Here is a 21,072-nt window from a genome sequence, read left to right as displayed (position 1 = left end):
TCAAACACTGTCCCCTTTTCTTTCGACGCAGCCTACAAATGCACACGCCTCGAGTCCTTTGCAAAACTGACTTCGACACATATTCCATGGTCCGGAATACTTCAGACACCCCGAAATATCCCTCTTGGTCACTCTCGTTGTGCAGGTGGTGGCCCCGAGGCCCCCAACCCACATTCCCCTCACTACTCGGATGCTGGCGTAATTGATGTGAATTCGGACGATGGCGAAGATCTCGCATCTTTTTTGCCCGCTGAATGGATTGGTTTGGGCAAGATATGGAACGAGAAAATGCCAATGGAGGTCCGAAAGGCACGGGACAGTGCTCGCAACGTCCCAAGTCGTATCATCACTTCAATTGTGCCCCCACCATCGACTCCGGCTGCGCAAATAATCGCAATGCCTTGCTCGCCACGACACTATTCCTCATCAGACCGCTTTGCTACATTCACTACCCATCCTCCTACTGCTGAACCGACTCGTGATGTACTTGCTGCCTCACTGGATTTACTGCCGGAATTACGTGCCAAGTTCAATAATGCATGGTTGTCTGGCGCACTTTCCATATCTCTTCCCGACTTTCCTCGTCAGTCATTCCCACTGTGGACCGAGAACCTTCTTGCAGTATACGACAGCTTTGTGACTAAGCATCGCCGTCTGCAAGCCGCAAAAGCATTTCTCGAAGCTGCCCCAACAAATTGTCGTGACCTTGTCCAATCCTGTGAGGATATCTTGGAATTCATGCCGTGGGATGGTCCAGTGCCCGATCTCAGTCGTACCGGGAATTTCACAACACAAGATCTCATTGGGTTCTTGAGCAGTGAATGGCTTGATGATGAAATGATCAATGCCGGTGCTGCGTATATCGATGGTTGCCTACCTCAGCCAAAAAACTGTCTATCTGCAAAACTGTTTATTCCTCCAAATGCTACGTGTCGCACATCGCAATGCACCTTTTTATACTCCCCAACGGCTTTCACTTGTCGACAAAGCTCTTATGGATGGGACTGCAAGCATAGTGTTCCTTCCGCTTCATGTTCGTGACTCGCATTGGTCTCTTCTCAAAATTGACCTTCGGACGTGTACACTCTCTGTTGCGGACTCACTTCCGAATGCTGCTATACCAACCAACGAACTGAATACAGTCCGGTGGTGGTTGACGTCACTCATTCCCAATTGTCCGCCCTTCTCAGTCGTCAAGCCTAACTTCCCATCACCCAAGCAGAATGATAGTCACTCTTGCGGTGTTGTCGTTCTATCACTTCTTGCCCATATACTTCTCAATGAAGATAATTGGTCTGCTGAACATGCGGTCCGGCATCGTTTACTATGGTTTGTCCGACTGGCGGATCGTTTTTCCGACCATGAAGAAATTGAGGTACGGGTACTTACATTCTTATATACTCAACTAACGCATCTCATTAGGAAAATTATGTTGAAATTAGCCATAGCGATTTGAAGCTCGTCTCCACTTCAACCATCAACTCCAGCTGAATCTATCACTTCATGCTCGTGGCCATCCTCACGCCCCCACTACGCCAAACCAATCATCTGATTCATCGTTCAATATCATCGATGCTGCCTCTGAAGACCATTCCTCTCCCCTTCTTACTATTGATGATAGTAACGACGCTTTCTTTGATGTTGGTGTTTCGATACAGTATGACAACAATGATGATGCTCCGGCCCACGAATTTGAGCCATATCGACGCTCTGCTCCTCGTGTTGGATCCTCATGGGAGAAACAGAAACGTCTCAAAGCCCACTCGGACCATTCAGAATTTGTCGCCAATGCAGCCCGTCTTGCCAACTTTCGAGCGGAAATTCAAGCAGATGATTCGACCGCAGAGTTCAAGGATGACGATCTGTGTAGTGTTCGCTGTTCACAGTGTGCTCGATGGATTCAGATGCGAGCTCTATACGATGTGCGACAATGGCGACAACATCGAGCATCAGCTATCTGCCAGAAAAACCAGAGAAGTCAGCTCAAGACCAAGTCTCTTCTGTCGTTTGGCTTTACGGCCAAGCAACGGCAGCCTCTGCATACTGCACCACCATCACTGCCGCTGCGACCCCGACCTTGTCCAGGTCTAACCCGCGAGTCTAATGAGAAGATTGCGCGTTATCTCCTGCGCACCTCTGTTCCTGGTGGTGGTGCCCCATCTCGCCAACGAATTTCCCTTGATTTGTTTGAAGACCGTTGGATTGCGCTTAACAAAGAGCAGCAGCGCATGGTCTTGCGACGTGAAATAATGCTTCAACAATGGAAGAATGTCCACTCACTCGGTGCTGTGTTCTCTGCGGCTTGCTTACGGGATGTCCCAGTGCGAGACGATGATATCCCATTACCATGTAGCGAGTGCCAAAAGCTGTGGAAGCTTCGGTCGTTCCAGGTTGGGATTAACCGACCAATGCCGAAGGAGGAGGCAATGAAACATGTGCCAAAAGCATATCGCAATCTAGAACTTGGCGAGTTATATCTGAAGTATCATGGGCTTCGGGAGCTTATGGAACACGTGAGTTCCTTCGCTTGAAAGATTTCCAGCTTACTGATTTGGCTGTGCAGAAAGATGGCCGTTCCTATTTTTTGAAGTTTGCTCAAGGTTGTCTTGATGGCTCGTATAGTTCGAATGTCCTTCCAGGGATGATCAAAGCTATGGTGGTAAAACAGAACCGAATACATGCCGGGAAATCACTCAAGAACATGAAATATCCACCCGAGTTTGACCAATTCTGTGATTTACTCGCGTCAATGTCGCCCCAATCATATGAGACCTTCCGAAGAACATTTGGTGGCCGCGGGATGCGAAGTATCCGGTATTACTGCATTATTTCACTCTCACTAGTACTGACATTCCTATAGGGATGTCCGTTCTAAACTTCCTCAATTTGCGCCTGGCATTGTTGGCGCCAACATCTGGCGTATTGTTGACATTCTCTTCAAGCTTGGTTATGCTGGTCCGTTGGCTCTATCGTGCGACGATACTGCACTTGAGCCAGCCATCTCCATCTACCAAGAGACGATCGATACTTGTTTAATTCTTGGATCAACCGAGGGGCCTATCCGTGTTGGAGAGAAAGACGACCTAGATGCTGTTATGCGGTCTGCCCAACTCCATAAAGCTGACAAGGCGGGTTCATTCTGATATTTTACCCACCATACCTGACTTTTGGTAGCTTCGTCTCTGGCTCTTGAGCATTCCTATGCCAAAGGTCCCACCAATTGTCGTTGCTGCAGTTGCTCGTGGCTCCTCAGTAACATCCGAGAGATTGGCCGCTATGCACCAAGAGGTCCTTGACCTTCTTCATCAACACGATGTTCATCCCATGTCGCTCTCTGCTGATGGTGCGGACACTGAACGGTCTGTCCAACGGATTATCGCCAACTCTACTTCCGATCATCTATTCTTCTGTATTCCCAACAACGCACCAAACTGCAGTATCGAGTACAAGCTGCCAATCGCCTATGGTTCTCATCCTCTTGTTATTACCCAAGACTCAAAGCATGCAGCAAAAACTGCTCGGAATCAACTTCATACCGGAGCACGAATGCCAACTCTTGGTCACTATACAGCACATTATGCCATGATTCGAGAAGTTGCCGAAAATCCCGCCTCGCCACTGCAATCACGAGACGCCAAGGGTTTAGATAAGCAGGACGATCGTGCAGCCGCTCGACTTTTCAGTGCTCAAACCCTCGAATTTCTCACAACCCACTACAATGGTCGCCATGGTCTTGCGATATATCTCTTTGTTTTAGGCGAACTTGTAGATGCCTGGCAAAACCGGAGTATTTCCCATCGTGAGCGCGTCAAGATGGTATTACGAGCCCGTTTCTTTCTCATGGCCTGGCGCACCCATATACTTGCTCATCCTGACCATTCCCTTGACACCCATTTCATTTCTCGGCAATCCTATGATATCTTCATAACTCTTTCTGACAGTCTTATCATGCTTATCGTGGTTCATCGAAAATTCTTTCCTTTATTTCCATTACTCCCATGGTTCCACTCAACCGAGCCTTGCGAGCACTACTTTGGGCTTCTTCGACAACTCAAGATTGACTTTGCATACATCGATGTGTTGCATCTTGAACGCAAAGCTTCGATCCCTTCAAATGGGCGCTATTGACGGCTTAACCGCCGAGCAGAAATCAAATCTATCTTCGTCCGGTTATCTCCATTCTTACCTCGACACCGATGGTCTCGACTTGACATGCCTGATGTCGTGGCCAACTGACGTTGAAATGCAACTCGATTCACATAATGGATTGTTGGAAGCTATGCAACTACTCAAGCTGCTCGGGATTGATGGACATTCTATGTTGACACGCTATGTTGCCCCAACCACTCCGACACGACCTACCTTTGTTTCACGACCCCCTCAGACATTGGTAGCGTTGTCCTACCTGTATGACTCCCCCAACCCGGTTGGTATGACGGCTGAAAGCCGAGCAAGCTGCAAACACGTTCAAACTTGCGTTGGTTGCAGAATCCATTGACAAAACTCATGCTATGTATGTTTTGCCCTGTCATCATATCGCTATGCTCTTTCTCATTGTTCCAGTGCTGCTCTCCCCGATTCCCCAGAAGAGACCTTAGATCAACTACGTGCCGAAATAGAGGCAACTCTAGAAGCTATCACCCAGAACAGCATCTCAGAAACACGCTCCGAGTCATCACCAGTCTTGTCAATTGACGAGCCGCACAATTTTATTATCCATACAACCCCTAATTATCCAGCTTTGGTCGTAGAGAGACTCCGCCACCAGACTACATTTGCAGCCAAATCTGTTCGCCAACATGGTCGAATATCAACCGTACTTTCAGGTACAGATGCACCAACCGACAAAGCCCCATCATTAAGAGAACGTCTCATTGAGAAACTCGCCGTGTTCGTTCCTAATGCCGGTGTTGTACGCCAGACAACAGGTGCTGGACGACAACTGCGGCATTCTGGTACCGTCGATATAAAGGACGGCGGACGCCGGGCAGCAAACAAGGCAACAGTCAAGAATGTTGCTGCCGCGGTATGCCTATATGATTGGCAGTGCAAAATTCTAACTTTCACACAGAATTACCTGCGAATCCGGACAGAAGCACTCCGCAACCACCAGCACCTTCACGAGAATATGCACAATGCAAATATCACATCGTACAACCCTCTCACCGCTGGCCATTTCATCATCGCATTCCATCCTCATTGTCGGGGGATCATTATCGGGGAAGGTCAGATTTATCGGTTTGTTGCTGACTTGGCCTGATATCTTGCCCCTAGTTCTGACAATGTACGAGAAGACAACATTTCATGAATGGATCAGGAGAGTCGACAGCGTCGGCGAGCCATCTTACATCTACGTCAAGACGTATAAGGCTCTCGGCAACTTTAACTTGTTGACATCAATTACATGCTCGGCACTTGCTTCACCGACCATCCTCCAGATTCCCCGCACTCACATAGTGTTTTCCCTTGCCTCGCATGCGCCAAACATAATTCATCAAAACTGGTTAGATGCAAACGGTTATCCAAGTGCCATTGTATCCTTTTCGGACGAGTTGGCATCGTTCGTGCAGTCGTTTCTTCGTTGAAACAACATCACTTGCCCGCGCATTGGAGACAACAAAGGAGTTGGTGTGGAAGAAGCGGCCTGTCGTGGTGAAAACAGTCATGAATGCTGTTGAGGTGAACTCGGAGAGCGATGAAGAGATGGAGGATCTCTTGGTTGAACCAATTCTTGAGTCTTGACGAGAGTACCGGGGCAGCTGAACAACATATGTTAGCTCCCCCAATCATAGCTGTAGCCTAGTACGATACATAATGCGGATATATCTTGCTGTTCTTGGACCCCGATAACTTTATGCGGATACCTTCAATGTATCCGGAAGTTCGATGCACTATGCGGACAGATTTGGGCGAAAAAGAGGGTACCCGATACTTATGCGGACAGATCTGGGCAAAATCAGTGATGCGTAAAATGGCCAAAATTCGTGATTCTGTATCGGACATCTTAGCGTATACGCAGGGGGCCTGGTGTAGCTTGACAGTGGAGTGTTGGAGCGGTCACGGTCGCTGCATACTTGGAGTTTTTGGAGAATCGAAGAGTGGGCCATGCTGGCCACGCAATTCTTATCCATCCGCCGGCGGGGCCCGCGCCATGTTCACGTCGGCGCCGGAAAACGCGAGGCATACATCGGCGTCAGTGGGGCTGGAGTCGGCGTTGGTGCTGGCGGTACTACGCAGGTCGTGGAGCGGAAGCAAGAGTTGAATTCAAACGTGACGTCGACGTCGACGAGAATAAGTTGGAGAATCAAAATCACTGATCTCGGCGGATGGGATCTATCCGGGTCCGGCGACGCGCGACTGCCAGCGGCGGAGGGGATTATCATGCGCGGTGGCGCCTGCCGCTTTCGTCCAGCTCGCATGGGCTCAAGGGTGGATACTGGTCACCATGACGTATGCGCATGACTCCAAGCCTCGGTCGCATCGGCGACGCCGGGCCCGGGCCGGGCCGCGTCACGGTCGGGCCCAGGCGTTCGCCGAGCCGCGGGTAGGTGTCAGCCCATATCCGGCGGGTGCAGTGCGACTGGTGCTCAGAGGGCGTTAGGAAGCCTGAAGGACAGGGAGGAGCATGCATACATTTTGAACCTTATCAGTGGCCTCCGGTGAACCGTGAACAAGATCTAGCCGCTGAAGTCCAGGGAGGTGGCGAATGAGATTGATTTGTGGTGCCAGTGGCCGGTGGACGTAGTGATGCCTGTGTGCACTCGACTGCATTGATTGACAACAAAAGACAAGTATATTTAAGTAAGAACGGCTATGCACTTGTTCTTGAGAACTATTTCGTCGAGGCTAGCAAGACACTGGCAGATCGGAATAAATTTCAACTTGAAATTCGGTTCGAGCTGCAATACAGAGGCGTCCTCCTCGATAGGCCACATGGAGGCCCTAGTAGAGAAGAATGTCGGCAGAAAAGAGGGCCCGGGAATGAACGATAGCGGCAGATTGCGTCGAGAATAACACAGTTCAAGCCCAAAGCTCAATTTTGACTTCCAGCAGGGATGGCAAGTGACAGGCCCCGGCGGCAGATTCGAACCTTCGAAGCAGATTCGTACTGGTGTGGCGGGACACGGCGAACTTTTCAAGTTGGCATTAAGTGGTGTCGTAGGTTGAATGCCTGATTGTAATTGGGTCCCAGTCGGAAGAGGTTGAGAGGCAGGCTACCCGCGTGCGCAATGACTTAACGCGCATCGTCGGTCTGCAGCGGGTCAGATATAGAGACTAGGCTGTCGATAATTCTCACCTGCAAGCCCAGCAGATTTTTTCGCGAGACCTACTATGTATCGGAGACGCATCTCGTCCCACGACTGGTTCGGGGGTTGGGGGAAGAGTTCCATAAGGTCTAAGAGAGGCTGCGCCGCTTGTGCTGGCGAGTCAAGCATCCCTTTCTGTCCAGCGACTCGGAGCATGAGAATGTCATGAGTTGACCAGTGCGCAGAGTTCGGGCGGGCAAAACAGCCACATGCAGAGGCTCCGAGTCTCCAAGGCGAACCAGCACTCGCCGATCCGAAGCGGGGCAGCACCAAGCCCCACCGTGACCGCACAAGGCGAGCGTTTTCCTGCGACCATGGCGGTATCGATCCAAGCCCGCGATCACGTCATGGCGATTAGTCATCGCTGTCAAAGTTTTCCTCCGCCCCACGATGGGCCCGTTTGCGCGTGGCCCGTTCTGCTCGTCGCCATCCTCTGCTGGCGTACTAGTGCTCTCCCGACTGCAAGGCTTGATTGCCAGACTGTCGACCGAACTCCGCCGCACCGAGTTTTGCGTGTGCACTCTGCCGACTGCGGTCCACTGGTGGCCTGAGTGGGACCGGCGCTACGATAGACGCTTCGGGACTCTGCCCTTGTCTTTCCACGTCTGCCGCGCGGACATGCAATGGTCGCGGTCCGTATGGGTCGTCGTCAGAGAAGGATAAAGCCCGGCTTCATGGAACGAATGCGGTTGACAGTCAGTGACGCTGTTGTCTGCGAAAGCCCGATCCATCACTCGCCACAAGGGGCCCCAGGTATCTCGTCCCGACCGTCCCGTGGCGGATTCTCAGGCTGCCGAATAGCAGTCAATGCATGGCCATGGGCTTTCTGAAGACTGTCAGCTGGCAATGGAAACAGAAACGCTGGAACAAGACTCGGACCGCACTACTCATCTCGGAAAGTGCTAGCTTGATCAGAGGCGGCGGGCTACGGAACGCTGCCGAGCATGTTCGCTTCTCTCGGTATTCCTAGCAGCTAGTTCAAGTTCCAGCAACTCGACCTCAGGCGGCAGCGCCAGCCGACAACTTGGAGATGGACAGTCTCCCGTATCGACAAATCCAAAGTTGCCGACTCAGGGTAAGTAATGCATGATGCGCTGCCGAAGAATTAATTTTTCAATTCTGCCGCGCGACGCGTTCCAAAGACCTTACTAGCAGCGACGTTCCCGCTCCAATCACCAACGATGCCCTCTGCTTTGCTGGATATAGCCTGACAGCGAACCCTGCGCCCACACGTAAAACCGCTTCCCATGTTCGCGTCTTTCGATCGAGTTAGGAACGCTGATGGGGTTCCTGGCCTCTTCTGACGCTGCCATTACCCTTCGCGCACACAACGACAGCCCAGCAACGTCATCAACTGCCAGCCCTCTATAGCTAGCAGGAAATCAAAAGACCCGATCAGCCATGACCGCTTCCATCCGGCCAAACACCGTCCGCCGCGGCGAGCGCACTTCCCGTTCTGACTGGCGTTGCCAGAAGCCAAAGCTGCTTCCCTTCCGAGGACGCGCATGCCCGATTCGGACACCCGCCTGTCTGCCCCACGACGACGTTTTCAGAATTCCATGCATCCGCTCCATCGGGAGGACGCCTGGCCTCCCAACTAGCTGCCGCGGGATGAATGCTCGCTGCCTCAATTACGCACGGTCTAAATATAAATAGCGCGATCGCTACCGGGCGGGCGGGCGCCGGGCTCCGCGGGCTCGAAGAACACGAATTGCCTTATACGGCGCCGGGCGTTGGCCACCTCCAATCGCGCGTGTCACTGTCACTGACGCTGTGGCGCCACGCATACGGTGCGTCACAAAGCTGTTGCCGTGCATCGCGGCTGACTGGCTCTTTGTCTGCACATATAAGGTTCAGCGATGGGCCGGCCGCGCCTGGGAGCGCCGTTTCCCGATTCGGCAAGCCGACTGAAGGGCTGCCAACCGGAGACGAAACACGTCCGTGGCGAATCGCCGCGCGCATAATTGCGTCACGCGCTGCCAGTGTTCGCCGCGTCTCCGCATCTGCCACGGGCCCGCCTCGAGGCAACGCCGTCCGCGTGATTGGCAGGCACAGCCTGCGGGCTCGCGGCGTGCGGGCTGAGGGGGCCCAGCGGGGAAGGGCAGGGGCAGATGAGTGGTCCGGGCACGATCGTGATTCGGATGGATGGATAGATCCACGCTCTAGGCTGTAAGTGGTGCTGTCCCCGCATCCGTCGCACTCGCGGCAGGCTGTCAACCGTCCTGCCTCGCCCGCGATTGGCTTTCAATGGCCTGGGGAGCGCTGGATATGTATGTCGTGTGGCGCGTTTCTGTTCTCTCATTCCCATAGCAGGCTGCATCGATATCAGAATCACGGTGGCGACGGCCACAGCAGCGCCCTTCTCCCGCCATTCAGTCGCGCTAAAACAGCACCGGCAGCGGGGGTGAAACACAGAAGCCGCCCGCGTCCTCGGTCGTCGTGGAAGCCCTTCAAGTTCCCAAGCTGACGCCTGCCCTGCCCCACTGGCACTGACATTGTCATTGAAGTTGGCTGCATCAGAATCAGCATCATCTCGGGTAGATAACGGGCGCATCCGCAACGCCATTACAATCGCAGCGCTAACTCAACTCGCCGCCTCTCCACCACCTCCCATTCCAATTCCATTCAGAGCCAGCAATCAAGCGTCATCCCATTCATCTCCACATACCCGCCCGCGGACGCATCTTATCGGTGCTGTGCCCCCGTGCTTCCTGCACTTTCCTCCCGTCCCAGTGCTTCCCCACCCCCCCACCCGCCGCTCCCGCGCTCCCGATCCGGCCATGCTTATCGGACGCCGGGTGCAGACCCTGTCGAAGATTAGACACTTAATGTCCCGCAGGGTCCGTGCGCAGCGCGGTAATGCATTAATTACCGCCCGTCATGGCCACGGCTGTATGCACGGCCCCCTGTGCTCCGGGCGGGCATGGACTCGCCATCGCCTCAGTCGCACCACTAGCCCCCAAGTCTCTTTTCGCAGCATCCGCCGCTCGCCGTGGCCAGCCCCGGGCCCGGACCGGCGCACCCCACGCCACGAGCAGGCGCGGCGTGCCCCCCCAGCCGGCCGCGTTCGTCGCTTTCTTCTCACATATGCGTGTGTTGTATGTATGTGCATCTGTAATTGTAATCAATGAAATCGGGCGCGGCCCCCCCTCTGCAGGGCCGCCGCTTCCCCATGCGCGCTAGCGCGGGTGGGCCGAGAGCGCCAAGCGGGTTTAGAGTTGCTGTTAGGCGCGTCGCGTCGCGGTGGTGGCGCGGCGGCCGGGGGACCGGGACAACGACAACGACAACGACGCAGACCGTGACAAACGACGAGCACCGCGGACAACTTGACGGCGGCGCGAGGCGAGGTAATTAGCGCTCGGGGATGGTGGCCTGCAGGGACCCGAGAGACAAGACAAAGACAAAGACCTGCGTGACATTAATTATAATGACCGGCCATCGATGAGCTAGTGTGTAGTTACTAGTAATTAATTAATTAACTCATTGATGAAGGGTCCAAACTTAAGCTTAAGCTCGCCGGCCGGCCTCCCACGCCCGACAGAGAACAAGAGACGGAGAAGACGTCTATACACGGACACGGACACGGAGCGGGGCACCGTCTAACGCCACTGCGACTCGCCGCTTCGACGTCGACTTTGCTGCGCGCGGCATCTGCAGTTCACGGGGAAGACAGGACACGCACAATAACAAGACAAGACAGGCCGAGTGCGCTCAGGCTGTCCGCCGTGAGGTGGGTGCTTCCATTCAAGGCCCGCCGCCACTCGCTGTCCCGGGCCAACGCCGGCGCCGGCCGCGGTGCGAGCGAGCTGCCTCTCCCCGGGCCGCCGGGCCCACCGCTGCGCCCAACTAGAATATTAATATACACCGGCAGCATCGGGCGGGCTGGGCATTAGACGAACATGCATTGTAAAAACGAGAAAACGAAACGAGAAAACGACGCAAAAATAAAAATTTCGGCTCCAACACCCCGTCTACGCCTTCATCCCCTCCTCTTCCTTCACGTTCGCCCGTCCATACCGCGGCTGCGGCTCGTCTGCAAAAAAAAAAACCATCAGCTCCCTTTTCTCCTCACAAAAAAAAAACCACTCACGCAGCTTATACCGATACACCGCGCCCACTTGGCTATCCCACACCCCGCGGAACATATGCGCCCCGCCGCCAAAGCCCCGCACGCCATCGCCCAGCCCCCACCGTTTCACGAACGCGCGCACGTCGAAGCGCAGCCGCTCGGCGTCGCGCACGACCGGGATCTCCAGCCGCGCCGACAGCGTCGCGTGCTCCCGCTCCGCCTCCGGCGCCGCGTTCGGGTGCGTCGGGCGCGTCGTCCGGCCCCTTCCGCCGCCGCCCGCCGGGCCGAGCGCCGACGCCGCCTCCGCGACCGCCGCCTCAACTTGCCGCGCGCGCTCCTTCGCCGCCGCGCCCCGCTGCTCGAGCGCGGCCTGCTGCGCGGCCATGGCCGCCTCGCTCGCCCGGTCGTAGCGCGCGCCGGGCCGCGGCGGCTGCGGGAGGAGCAGCGTGACGTAGCGGTGGTACGGCGTGCCGCGCTGCGGGTGCGGGGGGATATACGCCGTGTGGCTGTTCAGGTGCGCGAGCCGCCCCGCGTGCGTCGCCGACAGCGGGATGTTCGGTCTTCCATAAAATAAAAAAATATAATTAGTAATTAAATAAGCTGAGGAGAGGAGGCGCACTTGAGCCAGTGGAGGAACGTGGTGTACGTCCGGTGCTGCGGGTCGGGCACGTCCGCGTCGAGCATGAGCAGCGTGTACAGGCGCACGTCCGTGTGGAACGCGTTCGCGTACACGCGCGGCGGCGCCATCGTCTGCTTCGGCGTGAGGTAGTTGCCCGGCACGACCTCCTTGTACGTGTTCACGCCGCGGCCGGCGCGGTTGCGCCGCATCAGCGCGGCGAAGTGCGCCGGCATGAGCCGCGCGGTGAGGCGCAGGTCGACGGTCGGGTGCAGCGCGGGGAGCACGTCCGGGAGCACGTGCATCTGGTGCAGGCGCTCCATCAGCAGGTCGAGGTCGCCCTCCTTCCGCCAGCGCTGCTCGACGAGGTGGCGGTGCGACGGGATGCGCATGTCCGCTGTTTTTTTCTCTTAGCAGATGCGATGATGAGGAGAGGGAAACGACACACCCATCCCGTTCGCGACGCTCCAGCGCACCTCGGGCAGGTTCACCTCGCTCTGCACGTCCAGCACGTGCAGCCGCTCCCGCATCCCCTCCACCTCCGCCGCCCGCGCCCCTCCCTTCTCCGCCACCCTGAGCTCCGCGCGCAGCGCCTGCGCCTCCCTCCGCACCGCGCCCGCGTCCGCGCGGATGAGCCGCACCGCCTCGTCGTACGCGGGCAGCACCCCCGCGCGCACCGGCGCGTTCCACCGCCGCGGCGCGTCCATCCCGACCCGCGCCCTTCCCGTCCTCTTCCGATTCCGGCGGCTCTCCAACAAGCCCCGCGCCTCCAGCCTCTTCCTTGCCTCCCGCCCCAGCCGCCCGCGCCGCCCTCTTCTGAGCGGCATCGCGTGTCGTACGACGTGGAAGCCCACCCTAAACCGCGGCACCCTTGCGCTCTGCGGGGCCGCGAACGCGCGCGCGAGCCGCGCCCGGCGGCGCGCGGCGCGGGCGAGCGCGTGCGGCGTGGGCTGGGCACGCGGGGCGGGCGGCGTCCACGCGAGCGACGGGCGGGAAGACGCCTTGCGCGTGCGCCGGCCGTGCTTGGGCGGCGCGGGCACGTGGGCGGGGCGCGGCGTTAACGCCGTCTTGCTTTTCGTCGTCGTCGTCGTCGTCGTGGGCGGCGGCGGAGGTGCCCCTGCCGCTGCTCCTGGGGTGGGCACCGCCGTCGTCGTCGCCCGTCGTACGCCCACACGGGCAGGCCCAGGGCGCACCACGCGCAGCGCGAGTCGCAGCATCCGCATCCGCATGTGGGTGGTGTGGTATGGTGCGGTGATGAAAAATTTTCTCGTGTGACCCGTGACACGTCACCATCACGATCACCGTCACCGTCACCCTGGTTGATCCCCGCGCAGACCCGATCGCTGGCGCGTGGCGCGTGCTGGTGGTGATCTCAAACGCGCCCTCAAACGCGAGCGCGAGGGGCGGCCCCTGGCCATGGCCATGGCCATGGCGCGCATGGCGGGCGGGGCCCGGTGGGTGCGGGTGCGGGTGGCGCCATCTGTCGGCCGGTCGGCAGGAAACGCAACGTGTTTTAGCGCGCACTAGCCTAGCCCGCCGGAATCGAATCGAATCGGGCTGCGGTTAAGGCGAGACAGGGGCTTGTCGACGGCGACGGTCGGCGAGGCGACGGGGCGACGGGGCGACGGGCGTCACGGTCGCGCTGGCGACTTAAGGGGAGGATTGGCTCCACGGGACTATTCCCGATTCATAAAATAAAATACAAAGTTACAGTCTGTCGTCGTCGCTGCTCCTAATGCTCATGGCCAAACCACAGTGCAGTGATTTTTTGCCCTGCGACGCGGGCGGTTGTGTAGATACATCTTTTGTGTTTGTTTCCACTTTGTGTCCCCACCCCCGTGGCACGCCCACACCGGCGCCCGTGCACGGGCACGGGCCCATCGATCCTCCACAGCACGGAGCACCGGAGCGCATATCGCGATACCGATAATCGCGACCACCCGTTGCCCTGCCCGCAGTGCCAGTGGAGGGGCTGACAGCGGCGCCCGGCCCGGGCCCGGTGCCCACGACACCACAAAGCACGGCGCCGGCTTCTGTTCTGTGTCAACCGCAGCGCGGGCTTCTCGCGCTGCATCCCCAAAATCGAGGTGCCGATGCGCTGTCTGTCGAGCCTTGGCCCGGGGTGCTGCTTACTGCCCTCTTCTCCGCTCTACACTCTACACTCCGGATTATCGATCCACGTGCTACTCCCACACACGCCGCCGCGCCCGGGGGCGGGTGCACACAGTGCGCATGCCCCTGCCCGGCGTACCCAATAGTATACTGTACAACACAATATACACACGACAACCACCGGCTCCGCGTCCCTCGCTAAAAATACATTACCACCCAGACGACGCGGTGATGCGCACGCACGCCTCCAGTGACACTGCGCAGATGCTCGTCCCACCAGCGATGCGCGACGGCTGCGCTGATCCCGGCAGGGGTGATGCCCACGCCTGATGCCTGATGCGTGATGCGTGATTCGCGAGCACCAGCCACCCACCCACCCCCCGATCGCGGACGCGCAGGCGGACGCGAAACGCGAAACGCGGACGCGCACCTCCGCATACGCGCGCGAGGCGAGGCAAGCAAGCAAGCCCGGGCCCGCGGCGTACGCACACTCGCGGCGCTGGTCGCAGCGATCCCGGAGGGTCCCGTCGCTTCGCTTCCCAAGATGCTCCCGCTCTGACTCGACTCGACGCTCGATCGTGGGCAGACCGACAGAGCCCACCCGAGTCATTCTCGCCGATCGCACTATATAAGTAGGGCACACACTTCCACTGTCGTTTCACTATACGCATTCCTCTCTATATACAACTCTACACTCTACACAACATATCGCGGGGGCAGGGGTAGCGCAAGGGTAGCCAAAAAAAAGCAGAAAGAATATGCATGCAACAGGCACGGTATGTATGTACTAGGCGGGGGATATGGTACGGGGGTGGTGGTACAGTGGCAAGCAGCGCACATCGAGCAACAGCGAATATACAGCAAATAACGATATCTCCCCCGCCCCACGCCTAAAACGTCGCGAGCGGCAGCGGCACGCGCTCCAGCACGACCTCCCGCGGCGCGCGCATCCCCACGCGGTACTGGAAGTCGCCGTGCCTTACCACGGGGCACTCCCGCCGCCGCCGCTCCTCCGCCTCCTCGCGCTCCATCTCGAGCTCGTACGGCGCGCGCCCCCCGATCACCGGCACGCGCGCGCCGGGGTCCTCGGGCGCGTCCGCCGGCGCCCACCGCCCGCCGCCCGCCGCCTTGCACAGCGCGCTCGCGCGCCGCAGCGGGTACGCGTCGAGCTCGCCGTAGCTCGGCTCGGGTGCCGCGGGCGGCGGGGGGGCGGCGGGGTACGGCAGGCTCGCGGTGCGCACGAGGGGCGCGCGGCGCGGGTGCGGGTGCGGGCGGGGGAGGGAGGAGGCGGAGCGGGAGAGGGACGGGCCGAGGTCGGCGGAGGGCGCGGGGGACGCGCTGCGGGGGACGATGGAGGGCGAGGACGGCGCGGACGGCGCGGGGGACGTGAAGAACGCGATGGGGGACGCGAGGAGGGACGCGGGGCGGCGCGGGGGGCGGCCGGCAGGCGGCGGCGGCGGCGGGCGGGGGCGCCCGGAGGCCGTGGATCTGCGCGAAGCAGTCGGAGCAGACGCGCGCGGGGCGCAGCGGGGCGGTGGGCGACGCGAGCTGCTCGAGGGGCACGCCGGGCGGCGGGTGGAAGAAGTCGAGGCGCGACGTGTCGAGGAGGGGCGTCTTCTGCGCGGAGCACGCGCCGCAGAAGACGCCGCCGCACTTGCGGCAGTGGTGCCGCCGGTCGACGAGCGTGAACGCCATCCGGCACGAGAAGTTGTCGCAGTGCGTGGTATCACTATCGGGCTGGGGCGAATATATTAGTCAACAGGAGGGGGGGTGGGTGGCAAGAACGCGTACCTTCCAGCGGACCTTGGGGAGCAGCACAGCGAGGTGCTCGTTCGCGCGGAGCACACTCGCACTCGAGCTCGAGCTGGCCGACGCGAGGCTGCTCTCGTCCGACGCCGTGCTCCGCGAGCTGCACAGGCTCGCACACGACGCGGACGACGACAGCAGCGACGCCGCGGGCGAGGACGGCAGCGACATCGTATACGGTTGCGGTTGCGCCATATCTCTCAACGGAACGGGGGAGGCAGGCAGGGGATGGGTAGGGGGGGCGAGCAATCAACCGACGCTGGTTCCCACCCGCATTTTTATCCCCACCCGCGCCTGCGTGGCATGTGGCTGCCGTCACGCGTCACCTGTGTGACGATCAGGATCGCAGATCCACCCTAGATCGCCCGGGGCCCGTCCCGATATGGACGCCCCCGATGCGGTTGGATGCGACAGGCACGCGCACGCGGCTTCCCTGGGCTAGGCGTCCTGGCGCGGTGTGGTGTGCGTCGCGTGCACCAGCAACAGCAACAGCACCAGCGCCGACGACGACGGGGAGGAGAGGGAGAGGGAGGCGGCGACCCGCACCGTCGCCGTCGCCGTCGCCACGCCCCCAATTGCAGCTGCCCACGGTGACGCTTAGACATGCGCTCGCTTGCGCTTACGGCTGGCCAAGCGAGCCCCGGATGCATATGGCTGAATCCCCGTCGCCGCCTCGGGCGCGGATAATCTGTTTATGTGTGTGCACACGCACGCACGCTGGGTGCTGTTTATCCGCGCTATCCCCGCTGTGTGCAGAGGGCGGGGGGGTGCTGTAAGATAGAGGGAAGGCAGCAGCTTCGCTCCGCGCACGTCGCCCACAGCGCACCGACAACGGCACCGGCAGCTGCTCTCCCTATCCTCTCCCAGCCTGCGCTGCGCTGTTCCGCCCAGCTCTACTCTCCACGCATCCCCGGCCTGCCACCCATTACAAACCCCGAACACCGTGCTGCATACAAATATTCCGCATACATACATTGCGTTGCGCATACGATACGGTATACATTGCGTTCGCTGGCAGGCGTGCGACCCCGCGGCCTCGGTCGCCGCTGCGAACACCAGGCCGCTGCAAGTGGCAAGGGGGGCACGTGCACGCCCGGCCGGCGCCGGCGCCGGGGCCGGGGCCGGCCAGTGATGAGGGGTAGGCCCGCCACTGCGGCGGCGCCTCCGCCGCCGCCACCCTTCCCCCATGGGCATCGTCTTCCGAGTCCAATCCTCTACATACGCAGAACGCCAGAACCCGAACCCGAACCCGGCGCCAGACAAGGTCGCCGGCGCACGCCAAGGCGCTCCCTCGCCCGGGCCCTCGCCTGCCCGCGACGCGAAGCTGCACTGCCCCGCGGCGCCTCCGCGTGCAGACAGATCCGCGCGACGGACTCTATCGCGGAAGCTGGGAGTGTCTCGCCGAGCGCCAGGCAAGCAGGCAGGTCGCCGGCCGTCCAGTCGCGCGGCGCTAGCGCGTTATCGCCGCACGCGAATCAGGACCTCTGGGAGGGGAGGGGGGAGGGCCAAGCGCGATGGCGAAGACGGAGACGGCGCCGCTTACTGGGGCCGGAGGGACAGCTTCGGTGCAGAGGGCGAGGGTGATCTAATCGCATCGCCTCCGAGCCCGGAGCTGGCGGGCCGGGCCGGGCGCACCACACAGCCCGCGTCCGTCTTGTGTCCCGCGCTCACGGCCACGGCCACGGTGGCGGTGGGTGCGGTGCGGTGTCCACTGCCCGCCGTCCGCCCCGACGTTTCCCCGTCCCCCGTCCCCCGTCCCCCGTCCCCCGTCTGCACCCGCCGCGCCCGCTCGAGACCCCGTCTGCCCCGGGCCCGGCGTCGTTGCAGGATCAGTCAGCAAGTGACGGGCGACGGGCGACGGGCCGACAGTTGGAGGTCAATGCAAGGCAGGCTTCGACGCAGCCGCGCTCCCGCATATAATAGCTCGATGCCCACGCACACGCAGACGCTCCTGTCCTCCGTCGTGCACGGCTTCATCCTCGTCGGAATCTAAATTTGGCACTGGCAGCTGGGGGGCGGATCCGGACACGGCACGCCTGCGATTGGCCCGCGCCGCCGCCCGCTGCCAGTGCCAGTGCCAGTGCCAGTGCCCACTGCCCAGTCCTTCTGTTGCCCCGCGGGCATCCTGAACGCTCTCGCCGCCCGCTCTATTATCCCCTGCCTCTTCGCTGCTCTGTTTTTAGGTTTAAATAACTTGATAATATCGATCACACCCGCGCTTCTCCCTCTGTCCTCGTTCCGTTCTCGGGCCAGCGCCAGCACCAGCACCAGCGTTGGCCCCGCCATATCCAACCGGGGCATGCCTGGGCCCGGGCCCGACGCCGGCGGGCCCAGCGCGGCCGGCGTCCGCGACCCGGCCCGGCCCGGCCCCGGGGACGGTGGGCGTCTACCTGCGATGGACGACGTCATCGTGTGCGTCTGTGTGGCTGCCCCAAAGAAGAAAGAGGGAAGCGCCCGCGGAGCCCGGGCCCCACCGCGACCGCGTCGCCAGCCCGGATAGATCCTCTGGCTCGTGGTGCTTCGTGATTCTCCAGCCCGTTGCTGACGCGTCACGCCATGCATTTGCCAGAATGCGCATACAGTGCTTACTTATATATTACTTATTATTTCGACGGCCCCACCGCTGGGTACGACCGTGACCGCGCTCCAACTGCGTGCGCGGAGAGTGAGAGTTCTATCCCGAAGCGTGCGGCACAGCCAGGAATTGAGAGCATGATAAGGAGCGGCCGCTCCAGCTCCACGCTCCACGGTTACTATGCAGGCCAGTCCACCGGCCCTTTTCGGGCAGCTCCAGCTCCAGCCGCGCTGGCTGATCTCCGCGTCGATATCAGTGTGGGTGCCCCACTGGCACACCGGCTGGAGCCGGCGTTGCCATCGTCCACGCGACCCGCGACACGCGACCCCCGTTGAAGCCGCCCGCGGAACCAAAAGCCACCGCGCCCGAGCCCGCCATTGCCGATCCCTCCCTATCTCGTCCGACTCTGCACGCATCACTGACTCACTGACTAATCCATCGCTTGCTGGCTAGCGCTCTTACTAAGTCGCCGCCCCCACACTGCCGCTGCCCTGATCCGATTCTGCACCGACGTCGACGCCAGCCAGCCAGCCGCCAGCTAGCCTCTGCTCTGTAGCCGACGCCCGCCCACTGCGCTAAACGCTGCCGCTGCCACCGCCACCGCCACCCGGCGCGCCCGCCAGCCCCGGCGCCGGACGACTCCTGCGCACGCACGCATCGCCGCTGCTCCGGGGGCCGTAGCGGTGCCCGTGGCGGTGGCGGTGGCCGCACGATCGCGGGCTCCCACGCCGCCGCGACCGCGGCTGCGGGCTGGTGGCGATCGGCTCGATGCGCTGATGTGATGGCTGATGCGCGATGCGTGATGGGCGATGCCCGATCAGTGAAATTCCGAGGCGAGCTGCGCTGCGCTGCGCTGCTGGGATGGTGCGTGGCCATGGGAGTGGGCGTGGGCGTGGGCGGGCGACGGCGACACAGGTTGCAGCGCAGACAGCACACACATTGCACGAGCAGCCCAAGACGTCGACGCGCCTTACCGCTTTCGTCGCCCCGCCCGCATCGATGGCCGATGCCCCGGCCCCGGCGTTCGCCCGGCGCGACAGTTGTTGCGGCCGCGGTCGCCGGTCCGCCGCCGGGGAGCGTCGCACGTGCAGCGCTGCCTGCCTGCCTGCCCTGATGGCGCCTGATTGTCCCGGAGATGCTGCGACGCGACGTGTTTTAGACCCGCGTGCGGGAACGGGAGCGGGAACGGATTTGCCGGCGACCTACCGCGCCCGGGCCGGCGCAGGAGCTTGATCTGCGCAATCTGGCATCGATGGCGATGTCGATGCGATTATCTATCTATCTATCTGTCGTCGGAGGATGGGCCCGGGAGGAGAAGAAGAAATCGAAACGAGGCATCGATGGCCACCCGGAGCTTGCCAGCGCCAGCGCGCTGGTATCGCAGGCTATTCTATTTTCTGCGGTGCGTGCCTGGCACGAAGCAGCGTCTCCCCAGCGCCCCCCACGAAGGAAGAGGCTGAGGGCCAAGTGCGCCGGATAATCGTCGCGGGTTCGGATCGCCGGGGCCCGGAGCCCGGCGCGGGCACGCTTCCCCGCAGCCCCGATCCGCGAAGTGGAAGCAGCTGCAGCGCCTAAAGCAGGCCTAAAAGCGAGCGAGCGATCGCGAGCGGGGAATTGACCGTGCGACCGCTATTTCCTGGTCCCGCCGCGCCTCTGCCTCTGCCTCCGACGAATGCCCTCGAAATAGATGCGCACTTGACCCGGGGCGTGGGCCGTGGGCACGCAGGCACCGAGTCGGGCAGCGATCCGGGCTCCGGGCGATCGCGCTATTTTCTGTGGTGGGGCGCCCCGCCCCGGATGCGGCAGGTGTGTGCTCTATTTCCACCTCTCGATGTTCGAAATTTGAATTCATTTCCACTCCACTGGGCACTGCTAGTGACACTGCTCTGCGGGGATGCGGGGAAGCGGGGGCTATAGCCCTTTGCGCTCCACTCTGCGTCGTCGACGCGAAGCCGCGTCGGGGAATCCTAGGCAGAACGCGCAATTGCAAGCAATCTGGTTCCGCGCATGCCAGTGATCGACCTGCCAGAGGTGATGAACGCAATAAGTAAGCAACAACCGCGGGAACCTGCCGCCGCGGCGAGCTCTTGAGCGCAATGTCGCGTGTGGGCGCTGCAGCTGCCCCAGTCGGCCTAGCGCATCGGGATTCGGCCGCCCCGTCACGCTCCCCGAGTGAACGAACGATAAAATTCGTCGGCGGGTCGGCGGAGAACGCCCTCGATCGGGGTCCGCGGCGCCGACGCCTGCCAGGGAGCCGCCCCGACTGGGACTAGTCCCGCCCCAGGCTGCACACGGCGTATCACGATCAGCAGTGTGTACCATTGAATGCGGCTGAATGTCCCCGCCCGCCCGACGCGGTTTAGCGCGCAGTTGCTGATGGACGTGTGCGGCAGCAGCGACAGCCTGAGGTCTCCGCGGACCCATGTCATAGAGTACAGTGTCCGTCAGAGATGGAGTTGAAGTTGAAAGTTTAATTGCGTACGCGTCAGTCGAACTCTATCTCTCCCATTTAATTCTCTGTATTCGTCCTGGCCGCCCCAGTGTCCGCGGGCCTGAATGTCGTCTGTCCGAGTGCAGTCAAGTTGGC

The 21,072-nt window shown here is 60.5% G+C and overlaps 2 protein-coding genes across 2 annotated transcripts; one reads left to right on the top strand and one right to left on the bottom strand.

The window, feature by feature from the left end:
- Window positions 1-3,201: 3,201 nt before the first annotated feature.
- Window positions 3,202-4,128, top strand: MIND_00427000 (ULP-PROTEASE domain-containing protein; the record flags this gene model as incomplete). The annotated part of the gene is made up of 1 exon (XM_037361085.1): window positions 3,202-4,128. One exon carries the CDS (start codon window positions 3,202-3,204, stop codon window positions 4,126-4,128), a length of 927 nt encoding a protein of 308 aa, XP_037221377.1.
- Window positions 4,129-11,278: 7,150 nt separating this feature from the next.
- On the bottom strand, window positions 11,279-13,251 carry MIND_00426900 (uncharacterized protein; the record flags this gene model as incomplete). Its single annotated transcript, XM_037361084.1, has 4 exons — window positions 12,441-13,251; window positions 11,996-12,389; window positions 11,398-11,936; window positions 11,279-11,340 (listed from the first exon to the last, which is right to left on the bottom strand). Exons 1-4 carry the CDS (start codon window positions 13,219-13,221, stop codon window positions 11,279-11,281), a joined length of 1,776 nt encoding a protein of 591 aa, XP_037221376.1. The 5' UTR covers window positions 13,222-13,251.
- Between the last annotated feature and the right edge of the window lie 7,821 nt (window positions 13,252-21,072).

Source organism: Mycena indigotica (genome assembly GCF_014461135.1).
Source record: "Mycena indigotica strain 171206Taipei chromosome Unknown Mind.scaff0004, whole genome shotgun sequence".
Classification (NCBI taxonomy): domain Eukaryota; kingdom Fungi; phylum Basidiomycota; class Agaricomycetes; order Agaricales; family Mycenaceae; genus Mycena; species Mycena indigotica.
The sequence above is the reverse complement of the archived record's forward strand: the minus strand, read 5'-3'. Positions and strand labels throughout refer to the sequence as shown.